Genomic DNA, 27,400 nt, shown 5'->3' with positions numbered 1-27,400 from the left:
TAAATTAAATTTATCGAGAAAAAAAACGTTTAAAAAAATAATATTAATTCAAAAGACTCTAAAGCAGACTCAAGACTCTTGTTTGCCATTTAGATTGTTGCAAATTTGTGTCATTTGCTTTTTTAAAATGCTAAAAACGCAAATCGTAGCTTGCAACAGATCACTAAATTTACCAATTTAATTCAAAAATCAATAAGCATTCAAAATAAGCCGAACAATTGAATATGTAGTTAATCAAGCCATGCTTAAACTTTACCAAAGTTGATTGCTTCATTCAAAAAAACCCCCACCCGACCCAATTTTTCAGTTCGATCCCGGAATCTACCCAGTATAGCATAGTCTTAGCGTAGACCTTATCCGATTTGATCTGATTTTTCTGTTCAAGTTCCCCAAACCGATGGCACTTCTTGCTAATAAAGATTTTCCATCGGCCTTAACCCCAAATTCAATTGTATTCCCAACTATCCAAAACTGAGAGAAGATACTATGTATTTTGGTAGCTTAAATGGTTTGCCTCCTACGCCTAGGCACATTCCTGTCAAACGGCTTGTGTCTCCGCGTGAGATCGCAAATCTTGTTCAGCGATCTACTGGATTATCTTGTAGATCGGCTAGTGTTAGCTGTAGATGTTCCTGTTTACCTAGATATTCGATATAGAACTAGATGTAGACGCTTTGTGCGTATCATTTCAAGAATTTTGTCTTCAATTTCTTTGAAAATTTTTCTTTAATTGCGTTTGACTTTAATTTGTCCGCCCAAGAAGAAGATCAGAACGAAAAAAAAGAAAGAAGGACACCAAGAAGGAAAAGCCGACTGTTGTACAGCAATACAGCAACGCTTTGAATACCATTTTAATACTCATTAATGTTATATAGCTTCTTATACTGCTTCTAGATAATTGTTAAACTCGTTCTCGTCTAATGTTACCTCATACTCACCTAACCACTCTATAACGCCAATGTAAATGTCCATGTGTTTCTTCTATGAATACGCAACACCAACGAATCAACGTACCACCGTCTCTACGAATAATACCGAAATCAACCACTTCGAACTGGAACAGGCATTAGAAGATGTACATCTGCCACAAAGACCCATACTGCAGGATATTTTATACTATATGGACAGAATATTTACGGTTATATTCTTCTTGGAAATGTTAATCAAGTGGTTGGCGCTCGGCTTCAAAGTGTACTTCACCAACGCGTGGTGTTGGCTCGATTTCGTGATTGTCATGGTAAGTCCACCGGTTACCCAAGTAGATCGCTCCCCAATCAGCTTTCGGACCTCTATATTTTGTTTGCCGAACGTATCGAAACCGTTTAAAACTTAACCAACCACAAGACCCTGGACCGAAATGAATTGAGTTATTTGAAGACGACGATTTAAGACTTTTCAGTTAAGCCTTTAGTCTGTATGCCTTATTCCCGCCCCGAAATCGCTGTGTACTGCTTAGGGCAGTATGACAGATGTCTTGAGAAACCAGCTCGTCCCGAGTTTGTATCTAAACTGTATATTGAGAACCGTTGTATGATATAAAGCCAAAGAACAAGTAACTAGTAAACAGTAAAGAGTAACGAGTAAACGTAAAGAACTTGTTTGATATAACCATAGGTTAGCATAGTTATTCACTATAGCTTAGTACGATAAGTGCCCTCTATACATATACTCGTATATAGATCATCCCTATAGACATAGCTTATCCAACTTTGAGTTTCGTTTTGAGTTACCCGCCAATCTAAATCGCCCATCTAGCTGTCGCTAATTAATTTGGCCGCGGTCTGGTCCGGGGCCGATGATGTGCCCGCCTTTCGCTCGATGCGAACTCTGCGCGCCCTGCGACCTCTGCGGGCAGTTTCGCGCTGGGAGGGCATGAAAGTAAGTAGCGTCCACCACAGCCTCTCTATCTGTCTATCTCTCTCTCTCTCGCTGTCTCTGTGTGTCTCTCTTGCTCTTTCTCCTCCTTAAAAGTTCTAATCTAATCTCAGACTAAATTCCTATATATGTTTCTCGCTGTGTATCTTTCCCTCATTCGCATTCACTGTTGTCTCTATGTGTGTGCGGGTGGGTGTGTGTGCGTGCGTGTATGTGTGTGTGCTAAGTATACAACTAATAATATTCAATAGCTATATACATTCGTTAAATGTTGTTGCTTCACTAACAAACTGAGTTCCTTACTTGCGGTCTATCTAAATGGCGAGCTCTACAATCTTCAATCACATATGTATCTATCAAAAACTGTTATACTTCAAACGCTACGATCTTCAGCTGGTTGTACACGGTGCAGCGGCTATTTGAATAATTGCGAAGCGCCGTTTACAACTATCGCAAAACGGTTGGAAGCTTTTAGGATCCAACATTGACCGCAACTTCGTTGGCAAAGCGCTTAAATTCCCGCCTCCGAAACTGTTATACACACACTAAATACATGTTCGAGCAATGTTATTAATCACCGTCAGTTCTCAATATTGTGTTCTGAGCATACATATATCGATATTTAAGCCATCTATGTGCGTGTGTATCTATGGGTGTACGTGGTTTTCTTTCGCTCAATATGTGTGTGTTATACGCTACTATCCGTCCAAGCCGAATCGCTCACATTGCGCCCAGGGCAGCGCCATGCTAAGTGTTATACCGGCCAGTTCTGTACATTTTCTGCTGCCTGTTAATGTTGATGTATTTACTCCTACATATGTTTGTCCCTGCCTACCCCAAATATATATACATATATTTATTGATACCATTGTCCCTATATACAAATATTGTTGCGTAAATGTAAAGTTAACGTAAAATATACAAGCCAACCGCAATATCTTCAAGAAGCTTTGTAGGCATTGTACTCCATTGCTGCCGTCGCGCGCTTCAGCTTAGCTGCCTACATTGTATAACAGTAGCGTAATCATACGGTTATAGTTTAAACAAGTAATCTAGGACCATTGATACATACATACATAGGTCTGTCATAGCTTTTAAACTGTACTATATATAATATTCCTACGTATATAATGAAATTAGAGATAGGAACCATACATGCAACACGATTGGTCAGCTGACGTAACTGTTATACGAGTACAAGCGTATAATAACTTGTGTATAAGTAGTTTGGTTCAATAACTAGCCATAGCTTAGTCATTGGTAGCGATACCTCCCCCAGAACCTCAAAACCCCGTGTACACTCCCAGTTGCCAAGTCCGAACCCCTAGATCGTTTTGGTTGTCTTAGACAGTTAGTCCTAGTTAATCCCATCTCCAAAGCCACGTCCACATGAACACAACGAATTTGAACCGGAACTGGACCCCTTCCCTCGCCACGGCCTCCAACTTAGCGGCACAAAACTATATCCATCTGTACAGGTGTATGTACATACCAAATGTATATCCCCATAATTGTTGCAAGCGAACAACGCAAAAGAGCCACAACTGCACTGAATTGTACAAACAAGAAGTAAAACAAACAAATGTATCCAAGTATCCGAAAACTTCACGACGCTCAGTCGTTAGTGTATAGATATCGAAATCGTTTACTCGTATATGTATATATACTGTATATTCAACCACAATCAGTACAATCAGAACAACAACCAGATGTCGATTATTCGATAAATCGCTCATACGCAGTGGTGGCAGTGTTTTACTTACAACAAACGACGCTCCAGTCGCGTCCCGTCTCACACCAACAGATATCGCTTGGTCTGGGCTAACTTAACTGAGCTCTTTTCCATCTAGGGCTAAACTCGCCCCAAGACTAACTTCAGTCCAGTGCAAACTGGGATCCACAATACCCAATCGAGTCCGGCAGCAAAGTTTGAGCAAAAATGTGTCAACATAGAGACAGATCAAGACAGGAAAACCAAAAGCCGAAAGCCATTTTTCAATGAGAACCTAGTGATGAGGTCGCACGACTGCACAATGGACTCCTTGAGGTCCCTGCATACGCCGCGAGCAACACCAAATTCGTCATAAAGTACAGTTTGTATATATTAGAAAAATCTATCGAATCATGGAACATCCATTCTCGATCTCTCGTCTATCGTTTCGTTTCCTTTCGTTTCGTCCATGGCGTGTGCATGCCGAATTCGTCCATTGTGGAGTGCGGTGCGGCTGGTGGTGCAAACAATCGTAGGAAACAATCGATTTAGACAGACCTAGCCTAGATCCCAAAGTCATAACTCTTTCTGTACCTCTCTGGATGTGCCGTCCCCCCCAAAAGACCCTTTGCTATCAAGAAAGGACCTCCCCGATTTCAGTAATCCGTACTCGTATCGAACAACACACACACACTCAGCTCTCGTCTCTCTATGTATGTCTCACCCAGAGCAGTTATCGTATACCTACTACTTTACCCTTGGATTGAACCGAAACTACTTCCAATACACATCGAACCAATCCGAAAACCAATCGTTAACGAACCGAACCCACAGTAATCTACATATACTCTATATGCATATGTGTTAACCTGTTTTGTGTGTATGTGTCTACGTCTATAAGTGTTACCATCTATGTATTTGCCAGAATATATACATATAATCGTACAAGCTATATAATGTATCAACTATCGTACTACACTAGGCTATTGTTTAAGAACATGTTTTGTCTAAGTCAGAAGAGCGCATTGGTAATATGCAAGTAAGTTCTCCGAACCCATAGGGCCCCTGCCACGCCCCGTTCCGCCCCTTTTTTGCCTTTGACCCCTTTTGTCGAGCAGCAGCTGCAGCTGCAATTGAAAAAAAATACAACAACGGCGCGGATTAATCTCTTTAAAGCTTCTTTTCGTTAGACAGACAGAAACTAAAACTTGAAACTTAAAACATAAAACCCGAAACCCGATACCGAAAAACCGAACAAAGTACCGAAAAATGAAAGATCAATCACTTTTGCTTTATTTACAAAGAATCTCTAAGTATGCAACTTAATATGTTAAACTTGGCACTATTCGAACTATATCGAAACTAGGTATCGCTTATCAACTTCGTTGCTTCACTTGTTGGAGCTGGTGGTATTCAAGCCTTCAAGACTATGCGAACGTTAAGAGCACTGAGACCACTACGTGCCATGTCCCGTATGCAGGGCATGAGGGTACGTACTTTCCATACATACTCGTAACAACCCAATACCAAACCAATATCAATACCAAAATCAAATCAAATCAAATCAAATCGAAACCAATTACCACAACAAAAATACTTACCAACAAACAAACAAACAATTTCATCAAATCAGTATCAGTATCAGTATCAGTATCTGCATATCGTAAATCGTATCTCAATCCAGCCAATAGCGCCAAATCTCATCATAACTAATACTGGCGACTCCTTTACGCCGTCTTAACCTCTCTACTCGAACTCGTTAACACCAGCCATTCATTCCAAACTAACAGCAACCGATCCGAATTGTGTAGCTATAGAAATTGAAACGTGCATAGCTTTACAGTTAACCATTTGGATTGATGGGCTCATAACCATGATAATCTGCATCAGTGCAGCAGTTGAATTCATTTGTTGCATCCGTAATTTGTAAACCTTATGAAATTATCAACATAAATCGTAATTGATTGACTGATTAGATGCCACTTACCCAACAACTTACTCAAATCTCTCTCTCATCGATCAGCCGAACACAAAAACCACACTCCAAGTACTAGAGTTAATCTTAGCTATCGTTAATCGTTATTCTTACATACTTACTTATGCATATCGTTATAAATAATTAGACAACTGTTTTGCCTTGCCTTCTCTCACACACAAGTTGCGTCTTGCTCGATCTCTTTTTCGCTCTAGCTAGCTCGCTCTGTCTATCTCTCTCTGTCTCTCTCTCTCTCTTTTTTTGACCTACTATCCACATCCTTAATTGATTGTCCACTCGGCTCACACTTAGAATATAATTGGCTGATCAGAACAAAGAAATTCGCTTAACCAGCTTAACCAATCGACGACTATCGGTCGAGTCCTATGCTTGCCAAGTACTGTAGAACCGATCGAACTTATAACTAGAATTATCATCGCCTTATGTACCAGCCACACCACTTTTGATTCTACTCGTACTTTAACCATCTCATCTAGTCACGTACTTAGTCTCTAGTTTAAGTTAACTCTTAGCTAATTTTGTCGTATATACTTAATAACTTCAATTTGGACATGTGCTTGCTTGTTCGCCAATGAACCGTTATGCTGTTGCCCGTTGTGCCTAACTGTTATATATGTAGTATTGTAAAGTAAACGGCTGCCTTGGCTTGGCTCAGTGTTGAGAAACGCACGTCGCCTGCAAGTAGTGTTAGTCAGCACACCGAGAAAGTCTCCATTGCACTCACACAGTCGCACGCTTTCATCTCATAGACAATAAAAAAAAAACTATTCATCTATACAGCAATACACTCATTCACAAACAACCATGTACACGCAATAACACACATCTGTACATCAACATCATTATTCTTAAGTCTGATACTAACTTGAACTAGCGTATACTGATAATTATATATCTATATATTCCCAACTGACTAAATAACTCTCTGCATTTATTGTATTATATTCTATCCCCTCTCCCCGCCCTCGCCTCGCCTCGCCTTGCCTCGCATCACCCATACACCCATGTATCCCAACTACTACAACAACCAATTAAACAACCAACCAACCAATCCATCGATAACTCAACTCCCAATCATCATCGACGTTGCCAACGACGACCCAATCGGTTAACGATCGAATGATTGATCAATCAATCCACGAATTCAACAAATCAAAAAACCAAACCAAATTCAGGTCGTCGTTAATGCGCTGGTACAAGCTATACCGTCCATCTTCAATGTGCTATTGGTGTGTCTAATATTTTGGCTAATTTTTGCCATAATGGGTGTACAGCTTTTTGCTGGAAAATATTTTAAGGTACGTGCCAAATGTTTCAAACTAAAACCTGAACCAAAACCAGAAACCAAGCCAAAACCAAAAACTGAAACCGAAACATAATCAAACATGCCAAACTTTGAAGGTAAAATGAATACAAGTTACATACTTGTGCTCACTTTGCCTGCAAATGGCTCAAGTTCAATAAGAGAAATCAATTCCAAGCAGCATTACATAATTAGCAATGATCAATTTAATCGAACTATTGAATCCATCTTGAAAGAAATGCGTATCTTTGCATCTATTTTTCGTAAATAGTTGAGTTTAAAGTAAAGTTCAAAAGTAACGAGCGAAGGGCTTGTCCAAAAAAAATCAAAGACAAGCCCTAGCTGACTGTACATAAAATCAGATCAGAATTCATTCAAGTGCAAGTCCTGAGCGATAACCAGAATCGGAATCAAAATCAAAATCGAAATCAAATGCAGAATCCGATTCAGCTTGGGCATGCTTATCGAACGTTATATAACTATACGAGTATGCGACCTTGCGAAAGTTGCTGCACTAAAATCGTTTCTTAGAACACTCCTTAGTATTAGCCTTAGTTTGTACTTTGCCTTTTGCACCGAAAATTGAAAAAAGAGCAGATCTTTTTAAGAATGATCAAATAAATAAACCTATTCAAATCAATTAAATTCAAGCTGAGCTTTTCAAATATCGTATAGTCAAGAGGCCAAGCTAATTAGCTGCTCAAACACTAACACACACTACCAGAGCCACTGACACTTTTACAAACTTAGTTAGCATCTATGTATAGCTGTTTCCTTATATAATCTGCCCCGTCCATATAATTATCTATTATACTCTCTATATATACAATTTATATCTATATCTGTATGTGAATCCCGCATAACTGAAATACATTTTTCCGAAATCAATTCGATAAACAAAACCAAACCCATCGACGCCAACCACCGATGAACGCCGAACCGATAACCACGATCGATAACCGACAGTGCGAGGACATGAATGGCACGAAGCTCAGCCACGAGATCATACCAAATCGCAATGCCTGCGAGAGCGAGAACTACACGTGGGTGAATTCAGCAATGAATTTCGATCATGTAGGTAACGCGTATCTGTGCCTTTTCCAAGTGGCCACCTTCAAAGGCTGGATACAAATCATGAACGATGCTATCGATTCACGAGAGGTAATGTACCACCGTTTCAATCCATATCTCACAACAGACACCCACAGCCACATCAGACTGCATTTATGTTTGCCAATGCGCTTTGCCAACCACAAAAACCAGTTAGATAATAAGTCAATAATTGAACACGCAAAATAGAGCAGAAAGCCGCTATGACAAAGCTACATATGTTGCAAACGAATAGCTAGTTGATCCATACATACTTGCAAATGTATAGAAATGTCTATAATATATACCTAAGTCCAGTCTATGATACTTTTTATTAATCAACCAATTTTATCTATAACTTTTTCTCTTTTTTATATATGATCGACAAATCTACAACTACAACAACACTCGACACTATAACAACATCTACAAACAACAACAAATATGGTCACACCACTCCAAAACAAAACCCTGGCCACACCCACTCCACAACAACCACACGAGCAACACTAAAAATGATCCATTCACCAAACCAAAAAAATGAAATGAAAACCGAAACCGAAACTGAAACTCTGAAACCAACGATGCCATTCTACTAAATTCCCCCGCAAAACATAAAATTCAACAACGATTCCTGCTGCTATCGATTGACTTCGAACTGGCCAAATGATCGATAACAGGTGGACAAGCAACCAATTCGTGAAACGAACATCTACATGTATTTATATTTCGTATTCTTCATCATATTTGGATCATTTTTCACACTCAATCTGTTCATTGGTGTTATCATTGATAATTTTAATGAGCAAAAGAAAAAAGCAGGTGGATCATTAGAAATGTTCATGACAGAAGATCAGAAAAAGTACTATAATGCTATGAAAAAGATGGGCTCTAAAAAACCATTAAAAGCCATTCCAAGACCAAGGGTAAGACAACAACAAATACAACAAAATAATATTAAAAATTACCATAATTTAATAACCCAAAAAAAACTATAAACAATAAATAAGCTGAAACAAAAATCAAAGTACAAATTTAACTTGATATAACGGAATAAGAATGAGAAAAAACGTTTAATACATTAAAATTAACTTAAAAATATCTTTGCTGGGGTCATCAAAGTTCATAGTGTGCATTTGAAGAAGTGCCAATTTATCCAAGTAAAATACTTGCCAAGTTCTCAAACTTTCCGCTTTCAGCCGTTTTGTCAATTCACTTGATGCCCCACAAGCGAAATCAAACTCAAACCCCATACATAACTAACTATGAATCAATAAGTAAAATAATGTTACTAAATAAAAATCAGAACAATAAGAGAAATAAGCTTTTGATCGCGTAATCTGTGCCAATCGTATCTGTATTGTATATATAACATTTTGTATATATGATAAACTTTTTTCTATGTTAACTTGTATTAAAGAAACGCCGAACTGTGCTATCGAAACAGACTGTTATACCTGACCGTTGAACTTAAATGAAAATCTATAAATTGCGTGATTAGTTTATGGCCCTTGGGCCTTCTGTATTCTGTATTCATTCGATTAATATCCGATGAAATACCAACTTGTGACAAACTGTTATACGAACTGGGACGTCGACCAAAAACCCTTGCAATCCGTTGAGTATATTTATGTACTAAACACATATTTACTTACGCGCGTATGTACGTATGTGAAAGGCCCTGTTCTCTAGCAATATTTTGTCAAGTTAATTGACGGATCTTTGAAACAAGAAAAACAACAAGAGAAACATTCCGAAAACGAAAAGAACAAGAAGATGAAGGCAGCGCACCAAGTCGAGTCTCTGGAATGGCTGCCGTGGCGCTAGAGAGAGACAACGCCACTGTTGCCATTGAGCGACTCCTGCGTGCGACTGCGTGTGCGAGTGCGACGACGATATAGTCGCAACATACCGTTTTCTTTTCTACTCTAATACTTAATTTCCACTAGCTGTATTTAAGTATTGTGTCCGTTTGGTTCGTCTGTACTTAAACATTTTTATGTCTGCCATTTATCAGCTGGACGTTCGTTCTATAAAATTTAAAATTCCAAAAGCAAAGCAAAACTACAATCTATCTATATATGTATATACCTACCTATCTATGATACCCCACTCGCAACACTCCTAACTTAGATATGGCAACCAATGCATGTTTCTTTACTACTCTCGTACAACTACTACTTACTACTCCTAATCTGGATGTGTACATAGCATACATCTTGGCACGTCTCTCTTTTATCTCTACTCTCTACTGTACTCTGGGCATGTTTAGTGATAGTCACAGAACGATAACAAATATCCGATAACTGAAAACTAAAACCAAAACTAATTCGATAGTTATATCAAATCGAAGAACAATTAGAAGGGCGAAGGCAAAGGCTAGAGTCTAGCATGCTGACGGAGAAAAGAGACGGACTGACTGACTGCACGTTTCCGCCATTTCTCTCAAGTAATAGCTCTGTAAATGTATCCGTCTCTGTCTCGCGTAGTGTGCTCTAGCCATAACATAACCGTTAACTATTAACTTTTAACCGATGCATTGAATGAATGTTACTAGCACACTGAGTCACTGTTTAACAATGTTACCTTACCCAACTGTTCTACTGTTATACGCCTACTCTGTACGTCTGCAGGTGCGGTCTACGATCCACAGAAGATCACATCATGGAAAAAAGTTTGCAATTGGCACAGATCTACAACCGTTATGTAATAGTGAAAAGAACCAACATATAACCGCCATAACCTAATAACCTATATAAAGCGATCAACTGAGCTGAAAACTCTTATACCATATACTTATAACTAATAAGCAAATGCGACGTATTTAAACAAATGTACTTATACAAAACTCTTCTATTCCTTTTCTCTCTTCTCTCCAATGTGTTATGTCGGTGTCCAACGATTGATTATCTTTTTTGTTCTTACCTTTCCTTTTCATTTCCCTTTTGATTTCCGTGTTGATCTTTGGTTGACTTCTTTTACCATTCCAGTGGCGACCACAAGCAATAGTCTTTGAAATAGTAACCGATAAGAAATTCGATATAATCATTATGTTATTCATTGGTCTGAACATGTTCACCATGACCCTCGATCGTTACGATGCGTCGGACACGTATAACGCGGTCCTAGACTATCTCAATGCGATATTCGTAGTTATTTTCAGTTCCGAATGTCTATTAAAAATATTCGCTTTACGATATCACTATTTTATTGAGCCATGGAATTTATTTGATGTAGTAGTTGTCATTTTATCCATCTTAGGTAAGTAAAACCGAAAATCAATTTCCAAATTAACCCAACCAACCACCACCCAACCGCCAAACCAAATAGCCAAAGTATGCAAATCGACCCCAAGCTCTAAAAACCTTAAGAAAAAACACTTTTTGAATTCAGGATCAGTTCTGTGGTCCTCGAGTCGTCAACTCACTTTCCCACTCTATCTATATGCATTTATTTGATGTAAAATCCTCTCTGTCATTGCTACAGTACGCTCCTCTCTCTTTACGTATTGTACTTTCTAATAATTGTTGCTAATTTGTTGTCGTATAGATAATGCGTATTTCCATTGTTCGATGTTGATTCGTATTGAACTTCCCCATTCCCATGCAAAAGAAAAAAGCAATGTAATAATCCCCCCAACCGATTTGTTGTGTACAAAAAATTGTTGTATCGCGAGTGTTCATATTGAGATGTGATTGCAACTGTTATACTAATGTGTATGACGGTATCAAATTCCCTTTATGAGCAGCTCCATGTTGTTGTGCTTAACGTATTCCAAATAATGTTTTCGTTTTTGCTTTCGACTTGCCATTTGCATAATTAGCTGAAGAAGTAATATTTGCTTTTAAAAAAGGGTTTGAAATTTAATTTAAAAAGAAAACAAGCGAGCTATTTAACCATCAAGACTGTTATACAAATCTTTTGCTAATACTGCTATACGAGCTAAGATATTTCTAATCAGATTTTCCAATCAGACTTTAAAGATTCTGATAAACTGTTATTTAATCCCATAGTACAATTTAAACAATGTTTCAAAACTGTTTTACATGCTTAATAGTTTTTTGCAATATATTTGTTTGGCTTAATTGCTTTAAAGCTTTACAGAATCTCAGCTAATATGGCAAATGCGTAATCGATCAATTTATGTGATAAATAATTTAATTGTTGTTGTTGTTATTGCCAAATTTGTATGTATAACATAAGTAAATTAATGTTGAATTTTTATTTAAACCTAAGTTTGAAAGTAAACGTAATATTGGTGTTATTTTTAATGTATTTTCCATGTAATTGTTGTCGTTTGTAGCTGGCGTTAAATTCTAAATATTTGTATTTGACCATAAACTTGATATATTCTTTCGTTGTCAATCTAAAAATACTACGAATTGGCAGATTTCATCTGAAGTTTGTCGAATAAATATTGATATTATTTCAAGTTTAAAGGGTACGATTAACCGTTCCCGAATAAGTATTTTATTTATATTTTATTCAACATCAAACTACAATTAATAGCCCGAAATGTTGCGCATACGTAAGCACAAAAAAAGAACGAACAAATGGAAGAGCTAAGGCGAAAGATTTCCCACTGAAAGCGGGTCGAATTATATTCTGAAAATCAAATAGGAATTGGCTTTTGGATGAAACGAGAAACGAGCACGATAAACTATACAAAAGATGGCTTAAAATATGCTTTACTACATTGACCAATGCAACAGGGAGCTTCCTTTTTAGTGCCCGAGTGCGTTGAAAAGGATGCTTTCGAACGATCTGTTGCTATCGAAGGTGTTACCCCGATTCGAAATGCGCCCAAAAAAATATTTTGTCTAGCGAAAGTCCTGAAACATCCCCCCCTCTCGAAAACCAGAAACCCAAAACCCCGAACCTCTATCCAACTCCAAGCCAGAACCGAACCAAAACCAGTTACCAAGTTAATCCCCCATCGAGAAAAAAAAAGTCGGAACCTAAACAAACCGATCGTATTGTGTTTTACCCCCTGCATCTACAAGCTTTTCGTTTCACTTTAGAAATACGTATAGTTTGTGCGAGGGAGGCTTCAAGTAAACCCTTACTATTTAAGAGCTGCCAAACTTAAATGTTGCTTACGCTTCCTTTATCTCATATGTATCTATATCTGTATATGTTTACTACTCGCCAGAGATTCACGCGCCCCAAACTTGTTCTCAAGCGCACTTTCCAAGAAGCAAAAAAAAAATACAAAAACAAAAACCGATACTATAATGCTTACAACTTTTTCGAACGCTCTAAAGTATGCTTCATTATTTGGCTTCGATGTTGCGACAGACGCAAAGTGATATCCTTATAGACGAATATATTAATACACGCTTAAGGCAAAAGAAAACAATACACAAAAAAAAAGAATAAAAAAAAAAGAAAACGACGTACGAGCTTTTGTAAATGCAAATTCTTTAAATAACAAAATAACATTAATAACAATAAAAAATCAATAAAGAAAAGCAATCGCTACACACACACACACACTTACACACCTACACAACTACTTAAACACGTTAAATGGCTTGCACAAAAAGAACGCATAAAAAAATATGAAAAACGAAACGAGATGACAGTGAATATCAAGATAAACTCAATCCAATCACACAAGATTCATTCAGAGTTAGGTGTCAATGGGCATTCCACAAGCATTCCACTCTGTGCGATTGTCGGTTGCATAACTCTGTTAGCTACTGCATATGGTATCCATACCGCATTCCAGCTGGGGATCCGCACTCGTTTCCAGCGGTCCCAATCCCCCAGCAATCCAGGAGCCACTGGCTCTGAAGGGCGGGGCCCCAGCCAGGACAACGGCCATGCGGACTGTCTTAGCGCGCAGATCCTGCAAGGCCGTTGAACTGGATCGGACCGGACCCAACGGCAATCCAACCCAGCCCGAATCGAGCCCCCACAAAGTACCCGTATTCCGAGCCCCGTTGATATACATAGTGTGTAGCCGCCCATGCCGGAGGGTTCCGCCCACAATTTGGCCCACGATCTCGGCAATTTTCGATTGAAAATCTAAAAAAGCAAACCAAATGGATGGATAACCGTAGCAATAGCCTGAATCTTCTTAATGGTTTTGGTCCAATCTACGATGGAGATTATGTACTTTACTATGAACGTAGTAAAAAGCATATAACTTTATATAATCTATAGATGAGTACCCCTCCAAATGGTTCCCAAGCCATTCCCTAGTGCGGGACTTGACTAACCAACCAATCGCCCCTACCACGCCGCCACATATAAAATATGCCCACCAATCCAGTACCCTGTTCTTACTTTCTACAACTCTTTCTTCCCAAACTATAAGAAGCTTTCCCCTGCATACTACTCTTACTTTTTTTGTAATCCTTTTTCGAGATCGCTGTAATTTCGCTCTCAGCTCAGCTCAAATCAAAATTCAGAAAAGTCCTGCAAATAGTTCGTTCGACCACCGCCCCCGCCTCCTTCCAAACGCCCTTTTCGCCATTGCTAGCGCCATCAAACGGAGATAAACAAAATTAGAACCAATGAACATTTTGATCAACCGGGCAGCGAACGAACTTTGCAGTGTATAGTATTTGGCACATATAAAATATGCTGCGGATTATCGCTAAAGAAAACGTAACCACGCATTCAAAACAAAAGAAAAATAAGTAAAGAAATTTTATTAAGATTTTATTGTCGATAACGGTATACTGGAAGACGTATTCCGGGCTCCAAGATTTTGTTTTGATGCTAATTTCGCTGTCGCTGCTTAAACCAACGCCAAAGATCGCCTGCTCCTGCGCCAGCTGCTCGCAAACAGCCGAAGGATATCGACTACCAAGCATTGCTGCTTAACCGTTTACTGTTAACCGTTTGCTGTTAAGCGTTCAGCGTTCACCGTTTACTCTAACCGTAACTCCTTTTGTTTGAATCTCTTTATTGTTTCGTTTCTTAATCGTTTTTCTCTCTCTTCGTTTTGATTTTTGCGCAGCAATCTCTCTAATTTGTTCTAGGCCAGCTGTAAAGTCGTTAAAATACTTTGTGTTAACTGTACCTGTACTGCTAATCCGTATACATAACTGTATAAGTAACTGTACCTTGACTGTATATGTACATGTATATGTTGTATATGTAATTGTATTCTAATTGTAATATACTCGCTCCATGACGATTGAAGTTGCTCTTCAATTGCTCGGTTACCCTGTTATTATTTCCTATATCCGTTCGGCCAGTTTATGTTTTGTGTCAACTGTACCTGTTTCTTTTCTCCCAATTGTACATATACGATTTTTGCGTTCATTTACGTATTCCCTACCCAATTAAGTGTGTCTGTCTGTAAATGTTGACTGACATTGCAGACAATGAAAGAGGCGGAGCGTGCCGACAACCTAATGCTTTTCATATTTCAGCTATGTCAAGTGTTTGTGTCTCGAGCTCCAGGAGCTTTAGTCGCCAGCAAAACAAAAAAAAGAAAAGAAACCCAATCCGCAATCCCCCAAGATCCCCATCCACGATCCCCACTTTGACTCTGTGATCATAACTCAACTGATTTCTCTTCACAAACTCAATCCCCAATCCGCTGCCAAATGTTCGCCGCAGGTCTCGTACTTAGCGATATTATCGAGAAGTACTTCGTGTCGCCGACCCTGCTCCGAGTGGTGCGTGTGGCGAAAGTGGGCCGTGTCCTTCGACTGGTGAAGGGAGCCAAGGGCATTCGGACACTGCTCTTCGCGTTGGCCATGTCGCTGCCGGCCCTGTTCAACATCTGCCTGCTGCTGTTCCTGGTCATGTTCATCTTCGCCATCTTCGGCATGTCGTTCTTCATGCACGTGAAGGAGAAGAGCGGCATCAACGACGTCTACAACTTCAAGACCTTTGGCCAGAGCATGATCCTGCTCTTTCAGGTAAGAGGCCCAGCCACAATTCCGTTGACGGTTTATGTTGTCTATTGTTGTTGTCGTTGGGTGATGTTGCCACAACCCACTGCTGAAATCGGAAACAACTAGAAGCTGCGTGAAGCGATTAGCAAAGCCCACACCACTCTGACCATCTATCGGCGACGCTCTATCGCTGGAGTTTGGGCGTCGATCGATGGCCGGAAACGGAAGTGGGGCCGCCATTTGCGGCGACCATTATGCGTTCAGTCCAGTGGCAACATCACAATGTTGATTGAAGCTACGGTAGTTGTTGGTAAAAGCTAAATTAGTGCGATTTTTTGATTAACCTACGATTTCATTTATCAATTTGTTTAAATCCTCTGTCTATCTGTCTGCCTATCGGTTAACCATTTACTCTTTTACGTTCTCTCTGTACAAAGTACGCCAACGATCTAAACGATTCACCTTATTAACGTTTTACTTTGCACCATGACTCTACTTAAGGGCCAAAAGTGATGTGGTCCCACGCTGGAGTCATGGAAAACGGCTTTCAATTATCGTTTTGCACTTCTTTTTCTTTCGATTTGTACCTAACGTATACGCTTCTCTGTATATGCCTAATTTTAGAAAATTGTACAAAAAACAAATCTAATTCAGCTCTTTCAACAAACACCAAATGAAATGTTAAGTTTCCTCAAGACACCCCCGTCCTGTCCAGAAAACAACAATACCACCCCCCTAAAGTCTCGCCACCTATATACATGCAAATGTAGCTACTTAAATGCAAAATACAACTAAGGGCAAACCAAAAGTATAGATTCGATCTTAAGATCCAGGGTACACAGCCCCACCTCTATCTCTATATATCTTTATCCCTCGCTCTCTATATCTATCTCTTTTTAACTATCTTACTATTGCAACTGCTTTAAGTATCCAACTATTTCAATCTGACCCCATTCCATTGGGTGTCTACCGACTCCCCGAGCTGCTACAAATGCTTGCCACGCTTACCGCTTTGAATCCCCTAGTTTTGGGGCTAGAGTCCCCCGCAACTCCGCCCTCCCAGCCACGCCCCTGATCGCCCCTTCGACTGGGCCGAGGGGATTTCATATGGCTTACCAGCTTGCCTCTTTTTCGGGGCTGGATCAAAGCAAAGCAGCCATTTATCCGTTTAGTAACCGCAAACCGATTACACACTCAATGTATAACTACTAACTATAGCCGTAACTGTACTAACCACCTACCGTATGCCATAACTAGTTTGCTTAGCCGAGTGATCCCGGTACAAAACGTTTGACTAATGATGACTCTTCTTGTTATTGTATCTTCTGTCTTAAACTTCTCTCTCTCTCCCACCGCCCACATACGAACACTCCGAAAAAAACACACCACGAACGAACGACCTGACATGCATCGATAAATATCGATGCATCGAACCATGCCCAACCGATCGCACAACTGCCAATCCTATCCGATAAATTTGTATTCGATTGCGAATCGGTAACGCGCTCGTATTGCGACTCGAAAACTATGATCCCATCCTCCTGATCCGAAATTTAAACTGTCGATTCCAATCTCAATAATCCTGATTGCACTATCCCCAATGGCTTATCCCAAATCCAAACCCATTCGATAATACCAAATCCCACATTCCAATATTCTTCTGTATCCCAAATCCAAATCCTATTAAAACTGGCAGATGTCGACGTCAGCCGGTTGGGATGGTGTACTGGACGCCATTATCAATGAGGAAGCATGCGATCCACCCGACAACGACAAAGGCTATCCGGGCAATTGTGGTTCAGCGACCGTTGGAATAACGTTTCTCCTCTCATACCTAGTTATAAGCTTTTTGATAGTTATTAATATGTACATTGCTGTCATTCTCGAGAACTATAGTCAGGCCACCGAGGACGTGCAAGAGGGTCTAACCGACGACGACTACGACATGTACTATGAGATCTGGCAGCAATTCGATCCGGAGGGCACACAGTACATACGCTATGATCAGCTGTCCGAATTCCTGGACGTACTGGAGCCCCCGCTGCAGATCCACAAACCGAACAAGTACAAGATCATATCGATGGACATACCCATCTGTCGCGGTGACCTCATGTACTGCGTCGACATCCTCGACGCCCTTACGAAAGACTTCTTTGCGCGGAAGGGCAATCCGATAGAGGAGACGGGTGAGATCGGTGAGATAGCGGCCCGCCCGGATACGGAGGGCTACGAGCCCGTCTCATCAACGCTGTGGCGTCAGCGTGAGGAGTACTGCGCCCGGCTAATCCAGCACGCCTGGCGAAAGCACAAGGCGCGCGGCGAGGGAGGTGGGTCCTTCGAGCCGGATACGGATCATGGCGATGGCGGTGATCCGGATGCCGGGGACCCGGCGCCCGATGAACCAACGGACGGCGATGCGCCCGCTGGTGGTGATGGTAGTGTTAACGGTACTGCAGAAGGAGCTGCCGATGCCGACGAGAGTAATGTAAATAGTCCGGGTGAGGATGCAGCGGCAGCAGCAGCAGCAGCAGCGGCGGCGGCGGGCACGACGACAGCGGGAAGTCCCGGAGCGGGTAGCGCCGGGCGACAGACCGCCGTTCTCGTGGAGAGCGACGGGTTCGTGACGAAGAACGGCCACAAGGTGGTCATCCACTCGCGATCGCCGAGCATCACGTCGCGCACGGCGGATGTCTGAGCCAGGCCTCGCCCCCCCCTCCAAGATGCACGCGAGTATTAGCATGAGTACGTGTTGGATGTTGCACGTTGCATCAGCGATGCAGCAGCGTTGCAGCAGCGACAACAGTGAGCTAACAACAACAGCAACCAGGCGAACAACAAGCATAATTTTCTGCTATATAATGAAAGAACACCATACAAACAAATACAACAACAATAACAGATACAAACAAACAAACAACAACAACAACATCAAGAGAACACAGAACAACAACAAACCCGATGATATAACGACGAAGATGAACAACAACAACAATTAGAACTCAAGTGTAACGTCTTTGATTTGAAACATACATATTTGTATACCCGCATTATTCAGTTAACGAGTCAGCAACCAACAACAATCATACTTAAGCTAAACCGAAATGTCTAATTAATTTATAAGCAGCTCGTAGTCCAATCCGTATAGGCGTTTTTCCGAACAACTATTTGCCTAAGCAGGTGGATGCAGAAAAAGAAGAAGAAACCCATGAAACAAACACACTCACACTCACACACAAACACACTCCCACACATCAACATAATCATAAACAATTATAATCCACAGAAAGCAAAAAAAGAAACAAATCAACACGGATAACAAAATTGAAGAACGACGAACAAGCTCTAAAAATTGTATTTGCCAGTAGTGAGAGAGCAAAAACACGCTTTATTTAATTACCTACTTGCGAAACCTTAAAGCAAATACCAAATAACAAAAACAATGAAAATGGCGAGCAAATGACGGTAAAGATAAGGAAGCAGAAGCAAATCCACAAAAAACAAAACCAATCCCCGAAAGCAACATTCTATAATAAACAAGATAAACCCTTTTAACTTATTCTAAATGAGATGAGAACAACACCAATTTGCATAGATTGTATTGTATGTATGTACATTTATCCAGCTAAATAATGAAAAGCCAAATGGTTAAAATCAAAAGCGGACCCAAAACTAGAAACTAAAGCGACACCAATATAAAAACAAATACCGCCTGAACTGCCATTGAAAGCAATACGAACCAAAAACTAGAGAAACAAACAATAGCGAAAGCTGCTAGATGTCAAAGTATAATCACACAACATCCATACACCCACTCACACCAACACCCGCACACACACACACACACAGAAGGAGGGGAAATGGTCACCAGGAGAGTAATAGGCAGACAGAGTTATTTCACATTCAGATACGATCGAACTATATAATCGGGCATTCCCTTTGCAGTTTCGATTCAGGCGATGACATCCCAACCCATTGGGTCAGCAAGAAAGTTCAAAGCAAACATTTTAACCATAGCGATCGCATATTTGAGGTTATGTCTCATTTTGAGGTTATGTCCTCCCTTTGAGGTTATGTTCTCACTTTGAGGTTATGTCCTCAACAACATACACACTCCCACACACACACAAAAACACCGACACAAAGCGACAACAGTACCGAACAAATCCTTGGAGCTGGGGCGCATGGAGCCGCAGAAAGTGAGATAAAGACGAGTGAAACCTTCAACGAAGACCTTAGCAATTCAAATTTGAATTCGATCAGTCAGAAACCAATTTACAAAAACAATTAACAAAGAACGCTGAGCGAAGAATTAAGAACGAAGAAAACGCGCAAGAAGTGAATAAATGAAACGAACAATGCCGAGAATGTGAAGTGAAAGAGAACACAGTACCGAAACAAGTTTAAAGCGAGGCGAAGCAAGTGCTAAAAGACAAGAAAATAAAAACAATTCGGAAAATAGCAGAAGAAGCGTTTGTGCCTAGCACAAAATAAAAAAAAAAACAGCAAATAGAGATACGAAAACGAGTGAACAATTTGAACAAGTTTTTGTTTTCAAAGTGCTCTATTTTCGCATACTTCTTTTTATCTTTAACCTACAAGTAGAGTCGAGCAAAGACCGAGATTAATGGTTAACTACACAATGAGCAAGGAGAGTAAATACCAAACGAATATATATTACACATAATTATAACATAACTAATTTAACTAAAATACGATATTAATACTGAATTGAATTCAAACAAAGTTTTAGCCAGACCGCTTAAAAGCGTAGCACACTTTTCAGCGCCAGTCGCCTTCGCATTCGCTTTCCTTTCCGTATCCGCCGCAATCGCGTTATAACGATAGACGATGGAAATGTGAGCAAACCGAAAATCGATAACCGATAACAATCAAAATATGAAAAGAAAAAACCAAAAAAACGAAAGTATTTCGATCAGTTGTGCCCAATTTTGCCAAGCTAAGCTTTGTTTGAATAAGCTTTACTGCATATGATTTCTTTGGTTTCTCTGTCGTATGATTTACTAGCTAGCAATGCCTTTTTCGCCGCTGTTCAGTTATGTATCGACAAAACAACCGATAACTGATACCGATTACGATAACGAACAATAAAACTCCATCGAATGGCCCCGCCACACTAAAGGTTGTGGAGCAGTTCGACCAGAGTGAAAATTATATGTGAGGTTCCATTGCGCACACAGTACACAGTACAGTACACACTCGCCACATTGCCCAGTCACACTCACCCAACATATAGAATCTCAGATACATGTAAATGCTTTGCTTTTGCTTTGAAATTGCTGCAATCGTAGGAGGTGAATGGGAAACGAATACTTTGGGATCAATGCGTTTTTTGGTTTTGACAATAAAACAACTACCAATTCACCCACTGACACTACTCACGTTTTTTGGGAAAACATACACAGTTACAGACATGGGCATTGAAAGAAACTTCTTTCAGTGACGAAACGAGCCTCTTCTCGCTGACTTGCTCTCACTCGTTCTCCAACACAACACGAATTGAAACTGTTATACGAAACATGCTTTCACACACTGCTTGACTTCTAACTATCTGTTAAATCAAATACAAATGCGGAACTTGTTCTAAGCACATCCACATCTACCCACTAGAAGGTAAACAGCATCTTACAAAATTAATCAACATTGGGAAATAACAAATGACCCTCGGCCAACGAATCCCTTAATTTGCCATACCCTTTAGATATTTGATATTCTGTTCCATTAGGTTTTTTCTTGGTAGACGCCAATTTCCGGTTCTCAGTTCCTTTCAGTTAATATTTAATGGCCAGAGTGTTTACATTAACTTTCTGTGTTGGATACCAGTAGTATTTGTACAACAGTACTATAACCGTTACATGACAGTCCTACATTAGTTGCTTAACACGCTCATAACAGTAGTATCTCTGTTATACTAAGCGATAAGTCAATCGTAAGGCATTTGTATAACGGTTTTATGCCACTGTACAACAGTTGTATATCCGCTTGGTTTTTGCTTTACTATAAAACACAACTGACTATCTTAAAGGTTGACAACAAACACTCCAGTTACATTTGGCCACTTAACATCGATCAGCTGTCTTTATTTGTTCGCAAGACGTTTAATAAAAAGAAAACCTTTTGCATCCCGCAATAGCTTCCCAATACTAGACCGTTCCGATTTCACAATGCGATCAATCACTATTTATCCTAGCCAACACAAAAAAGTAACGCAAACAACAAAAATTGTAGAGTAATAACTTGTGTACATTATGGGGACCAGTTTAAGCGTTGCCTTAAAGTCCAAAAATTAAGTGTTTATTTATTTGCGCACGCTTTTACAAGAGAGCTTTGTCGTTTAGATCAGATTAAACCCTTCTGTTTTGTGCCACGAACGGCACATCCCCGCCATCTTGACCCCGTGACCCCTTAACCCCTTGACCCCGTGACCGCTTAACCCCTAACCAAACCCCAAGACGTAACGCAACCCGACTCGAACAGACTCCAATTTGGTTGGTCTTACAATCATCGTATTACGTATTTGTATTTTAAACCCACATTGATTTAACGCTTGCCGATTGCCAATTTTGTAACGACTTGAATGTAGCTTCATTATTATACATTTTGTTGGCTGTTTGACAAATAATACGAGTACCCACTTTGATGAATAATAGATCACATGGAAATAACGCAAAACGATAAATCGCTTAGTCGAGAATAATAAACGAAACATGCTATAAACTAATAACAGAAAATTAAGTTTGAAAATTCCGTACAAAATGCATAAGTTTAACGAAAAAAGCATATAATACTGATTGAACTTAACGCATAATATATCTACTTATACTGAGTGCACTGTTATAAACGAGGGGCGGGGCGAGAATAAATAAAAAAAACAACAACAACAACAAAAACGAATCAAACGAAAAAGAAAAAGAAAACCAAACATATTATAATGGTATATACTTCAAGATATTCTACTATCTATGTGTGAATAACATCATCTGCAAAACAACAGCCACACATGAAGCTTATGCGACAAGCAAACCGAAGAAAGAAATAAAAACAAAACTTAACAAGAAGACGAGAGAAGAGATACTCTGTAATAATATAACTGTAAATTTACGATAATAAAAGCCGAGAGAGGGATATGAATTTTAGCAAGCGGTAAATTCAAAACGAAACCGAAACGCAAATCGAAATCGAAAAGTTGAAAATTATATATGAGGACTCGAAGACGAAAAGGACGACGATGTCGTGAAGAAGGGATGATAACGATATTGATAAGGAAATCTATTTCATATTTTTAGCATACGTGTAAACATATTTTTTGTGCCGAGGTTACGTTCGAAGCAACACGCGCATCATTGCCATTAGACAAAATAAAATTAATTATATATACAATATGCCTAAAAATAATACAAAAAACAAAAAACAAAAAGAAAAAGAAAACTACCACTAATAATTATAAAAAACAAAAAACAAAACAACTGCATATTTTGTGCTGCTGAAGAAAGTCACAACGCAACAAAAACATGATAACAATAAAACATATATAAATTTCTAACAATTTTTGAGCAATAAAACCACACTCACACACACACGAACACACACACATACACACGCTCATCACAGAAGATTGCCGAATATTTGCACCGCCACTGTATGCCCAACGGGCGTGCGAAAGAGAGCGAGATGGCGCTCCGCACTGCTCTCGCACACTTCGCACAGTGGCGCCGCAAAGTATGCAACCAGGAAACAGAAAGCAGCGTTCTCAAATACCAAATAGAAATGCAATGGCAAATGCTAGGAGATGTTGCGGATACAGAAGACGATTAAACATTTTTAGATACACTTCGAAAATCAAAGCGTGGAAATTTCTATATTAGTTAATAATAAATTCCTTTTTTTGTTAACTCACTATATTAAAATGAAAACAAAGATGGACAAAAACTTTAGCTTTATACTCGTACATTTGTAATATATTACATAAGTCTAGATAATTACATAAAAACAAAGGAAAAATAGAAAATATATTATAAATTATAATTATACAAAAGCAAAACCGAAAAAAATTTTACAAATAAAAAAAACGCAAAAAAAAATCAATAAAAACCCAAATCAAACGAAGCATAGCAAATGAAATTCAAAGTAAATTCATAAATAGCGTACAAAAATCGAAATACAAAAAAATGAAGAAACCCCAAAAACGAACTGTAAAAAAAAAGAGAAAACATTTAAATGTAAAACAGCCAGTTATTATGCATAGCTAATAAAATTCAAAATACAGAGCAGGAGCGGGAGACGAATCCAAGAAATAAGAACAATTATTGCAATTAGATATTCTACATAAAAAATTCGAGATCTTTAGTAAAACATAGGTTGCATATACAACCACACACAAGCAAAACACACAGACACACACGCACACATGCGCATTCCCGAATACATCCCTATATGAGTACAATTTGATTTCCGGCGACCTGTGGATAGGTCGTTATCCTGATTTCGAGTGCTATCAGTTGCCAACCCATCCATTTAAGCACATAGACAGACGCCAGTAAGGACCCACACGAGACACTGTACCAGACAGACCCCGAATAAAAAGATGCCACGCCAAGCAGCAGAGATTAAGATACCAATCCAAGCCTATACGATACCGAAACCAATACCAAACAGAACACAAGAACACACAATTACGAAAGTTGCCATCCAGCGAAGTATTTGCAATTTATATTGAGAGCAAGAGTTAATAGCCGTTTATATAAAGCCCGTTGAACACGAAAACCAAATGAAAAAAAAAAAAACAAAACGAGAAGAAAACCAAAAACAGACTGAAGAAAATGAGAATTATTTAACAAGAAAATTTATATATATGTAATGATAGCCAATAGAGACAAGTGCATCCAAGCTATATGAACAGAATCACAAATTGCCAAGCTGCTTTTACATGCATCCAGAGCTGAGCCCCATCCACTCACTCGCACACACACACAGGGGGCCGGATATCCTGCCACGCCCCACACGACCGCCCACCCACGACACTCGGATACACGAACACACGCACACACTGGCGATTGAGTAGCTCATGAATAGATTGAGATGTGAGGGAAATATGTATTTATATTTATACACCAGCAAGCTAGCGAAAATGGATACATGATACTAACGAGAAGCATAAGTTAAATATACACATTAATGGATGTCTTAAACTAAAGCAACAGCAGAAACTGACAAATGCAAATGCAAAAATTAGCGAGATTACAATGAAAACGTTTGCGAGGAGGAGACACAGGCACAGTTAGCATATTTTTTTTATACAAATACAATTTAAGCAAACGAATACGAAAATCAACAAATTGAAGTAATATATTAGTGAGAAACCGAAGCAACTGATGATGTCTTTGTAAAGACTTTATATATGCCTGCCATATGCCTACATCTGCCTAGCTGTCTGACTCTAACACAAACACTGAGACACGAACACAACACTTTCTCCCTCCCCTACTTTCTCCCACTCCCCCCCCTCTCTCTCTTTCTCTCGCTTGTGCAGACACGACACAGACAGACAAACTCCTGAGTAAGACCATTCACATCATTCGAAACAAGGGCTTAGCTACCTACGATGAGAAGCGCGGAGAGAGGCGCACTATGAACTGCTTGTAAGCGATGCAGCCGAAAAGAAAGTGCTCAGTCTTCTTCATCGTGCCCTTGCAAGCTTTGTACTTCATTAGCCCACCCTGATTTCTAAGCCCGTTTTTTTGGGGAGCCTGCGTTGTGTCGCTGGCACCCCTCGACCTCCAAAGATTCCTCCAAACCGAGCCAGAGCCGTTGTTGAGCAACTCTATTTGATAGCAACTTCCCCGGCTACAAATTCTTAGTGGTTCAAATGGCTATAGGACAACCGGACACATACAAGCACACACACACTCACACAGACACTGAAAATCTCCTCTTAAAGATGATAAAAGATATGTTCATATGAATATGTATATGTATAGAAAATATATATATATATGTGCGATCAAGTAAAAGCAGCTAGAAAAAGTACCGAAAAACCAAATAAAAAATTGCTAAAAATTAATGACACCCGCCACTTTTCTACTAAAAAGAAATCGACTGTATATATATACAAGTATATATATATGTATGAAGACATATATACATATATATATATATATATGATAATATGAGTATATTTATGTAGCAGTATAACAGTATGTAGAGTATAACACTTTGTCCAATTGCTTGACAAACAGAACCATACACACACAGATACACACAAACACACACACACACAGCCAGGCACACGATCTGCATTTTGTTTTCTAGTTTTTTAAAGGGACATTAACTTGTACTAGCGATACTCTTAATAACTAAATCTTGCAAAATAATACGACTACGAATACGAATAGGGCCATCGCTGTCATACATTGTAATGTTTTCGCCGGCACAACCTTCGATTTTCGATTGAAGCCAGCCTCTTGTTATCAATTTTTGTCGATAGAATACGAATACGTGTATTTACTACCAACCACAGATAATCGATTGAGTTTGCCCAGAAACACACATATTAATATAAATATACCTGCATATATATTTTTTTTATAACAACAGCATATGGGAAATCTGTATGGGACGACAAATGAAACACAACAACAATTTTTGTATGTATTCATTTTTATTAAAAAGAAATCGAGAAAAACCAAAAGGGAAAATACAAACCGGAAACCAAAAGAAAACAGAGAACACTCGTAAAACACACGGACAGACAAAAATTGTTTTTATAAAGATATATTCGATTAATATATTTAAAATAAAGTAAAAAACAAAACAAAAATTAATGAAAAGTAAAGAAACAAACGCCTGAATTAGTTTATTACGCAAAAGAAAAGGATTATAATTAGTTAATTCCAAATAAAATAAAACAAAAAACAAAAAAAACAACCATACCCAAAAACAAAAAGGAAACCAAAACTGCACAATAACATCTAAATGTAAAAATATGAACTAAAAGAAAGCAAATACAAAGGAAAGCCCAAAGAAAATGAGATAAAAGTAAACGATTTTTATTTCCATTATATATAAATAATTAACGCTTTTTTAGTTCTTAAACAAGTTGCATAATTTATGTATAATTTATAAAGAAAACCCAACATTTAAAATAAATCAAATTAATAAAGGGGCAACCTAAAAATATTGTAATTTAATAAATGAAAATGAAAAAAAAAACAATACAAAAACAAAAGGATATATATATAAATTAAAAGCGAAATTTTTTCACACTTTAGCTTAATAAATTGTAAAAAATACAAAAAAACAAACAAACAAAACTGAAATAAAATGAGATTTAATTGAATTTGTTATGCAAATGAAAACCTGTTCGTGTTTTATTTGTTGCTAGCTAAATGCAATTTCCCCCGGAAAATGAAAACGCGGTGAGTTGTATTATAATTTGTTTTATTTATTTATTTAGTTATGTGTATATATGTGTATATATACGTATCGTACAAAATGTTCAAACAACAAAAAATATATATATGTATGTATATATATTTATATATTTCGTTATA

The 27,400-nt window shown here is 38.8% G+C and overlaps 1 protein-coding gene across 50 annotated transcripts in view; it reads left to right on the top strand.

The window, feature by feature from the left end:
• The window catches only part of LOC6726141 (sodium channel protein para), a 64,323-nt gene extending 37,492 nt beyond the window's left edge, over positions 1–26,831 (top strand). For all 50 annotated transcript variants that reach the window (XM_039297674.2, XM_039297687.2, XM_039297698.2 and 47 more), the window contains 8 exons: positions 1,064–1,237; positions 4,953–5,075; positions 6,758–6,880; positions 7,852–8,046; positions 8,655–8,900; positions 10,965–11,235; positions 15,553–15,857; positions 17,530–26,831. In XM_039297674.2, coding sequence (XP_039153608.1) covers positions 1,064–1,237; positions 4,953–5,075; positions 6,758–6,880; positions 7,852–8,046; positions 8,655–8,900; positions 10,965–11,235; positions 15,553–15,857; positions 17,530–18,528 — 2,436 coding nt within the window. In that variant the 3' untranslated portion in view covers positions 18,529–26,831. The remainder of the gene's footprint in view (positions 1–1,063; positions 1,238–4,952; positions 5,076–6,757; positions 6,881–7,851; positions 8,047–8,654; positions 8,901–10,964; positions 11,236–15,552; positions 15,858–17,529) is intronic.
• The last annotated feature ends 569 nt before the right edge of the window (positions 26,832–27,400 follow it).

Source organism: Drosophila simulans, chromosome X (genome assembly GCF_016746395.2).
Source record: "Drosophila simulans strain w501 chromosome X, Prin_Dsim_3.1, whole genome shotgun sequence".
Classification (NCBI taxonomy): domain Eukaryota; kingdom Metazoa; phylum Arthropoda; class Insecta; order Diptera; family Drosophilidae; genus Drosophila; species Drosophila simulans.
The sequence above is the reverse complement of the archived record's forward strand: the minus strand, read 5'-3'. Positions and strand labels throughout refer to the sequence as shown.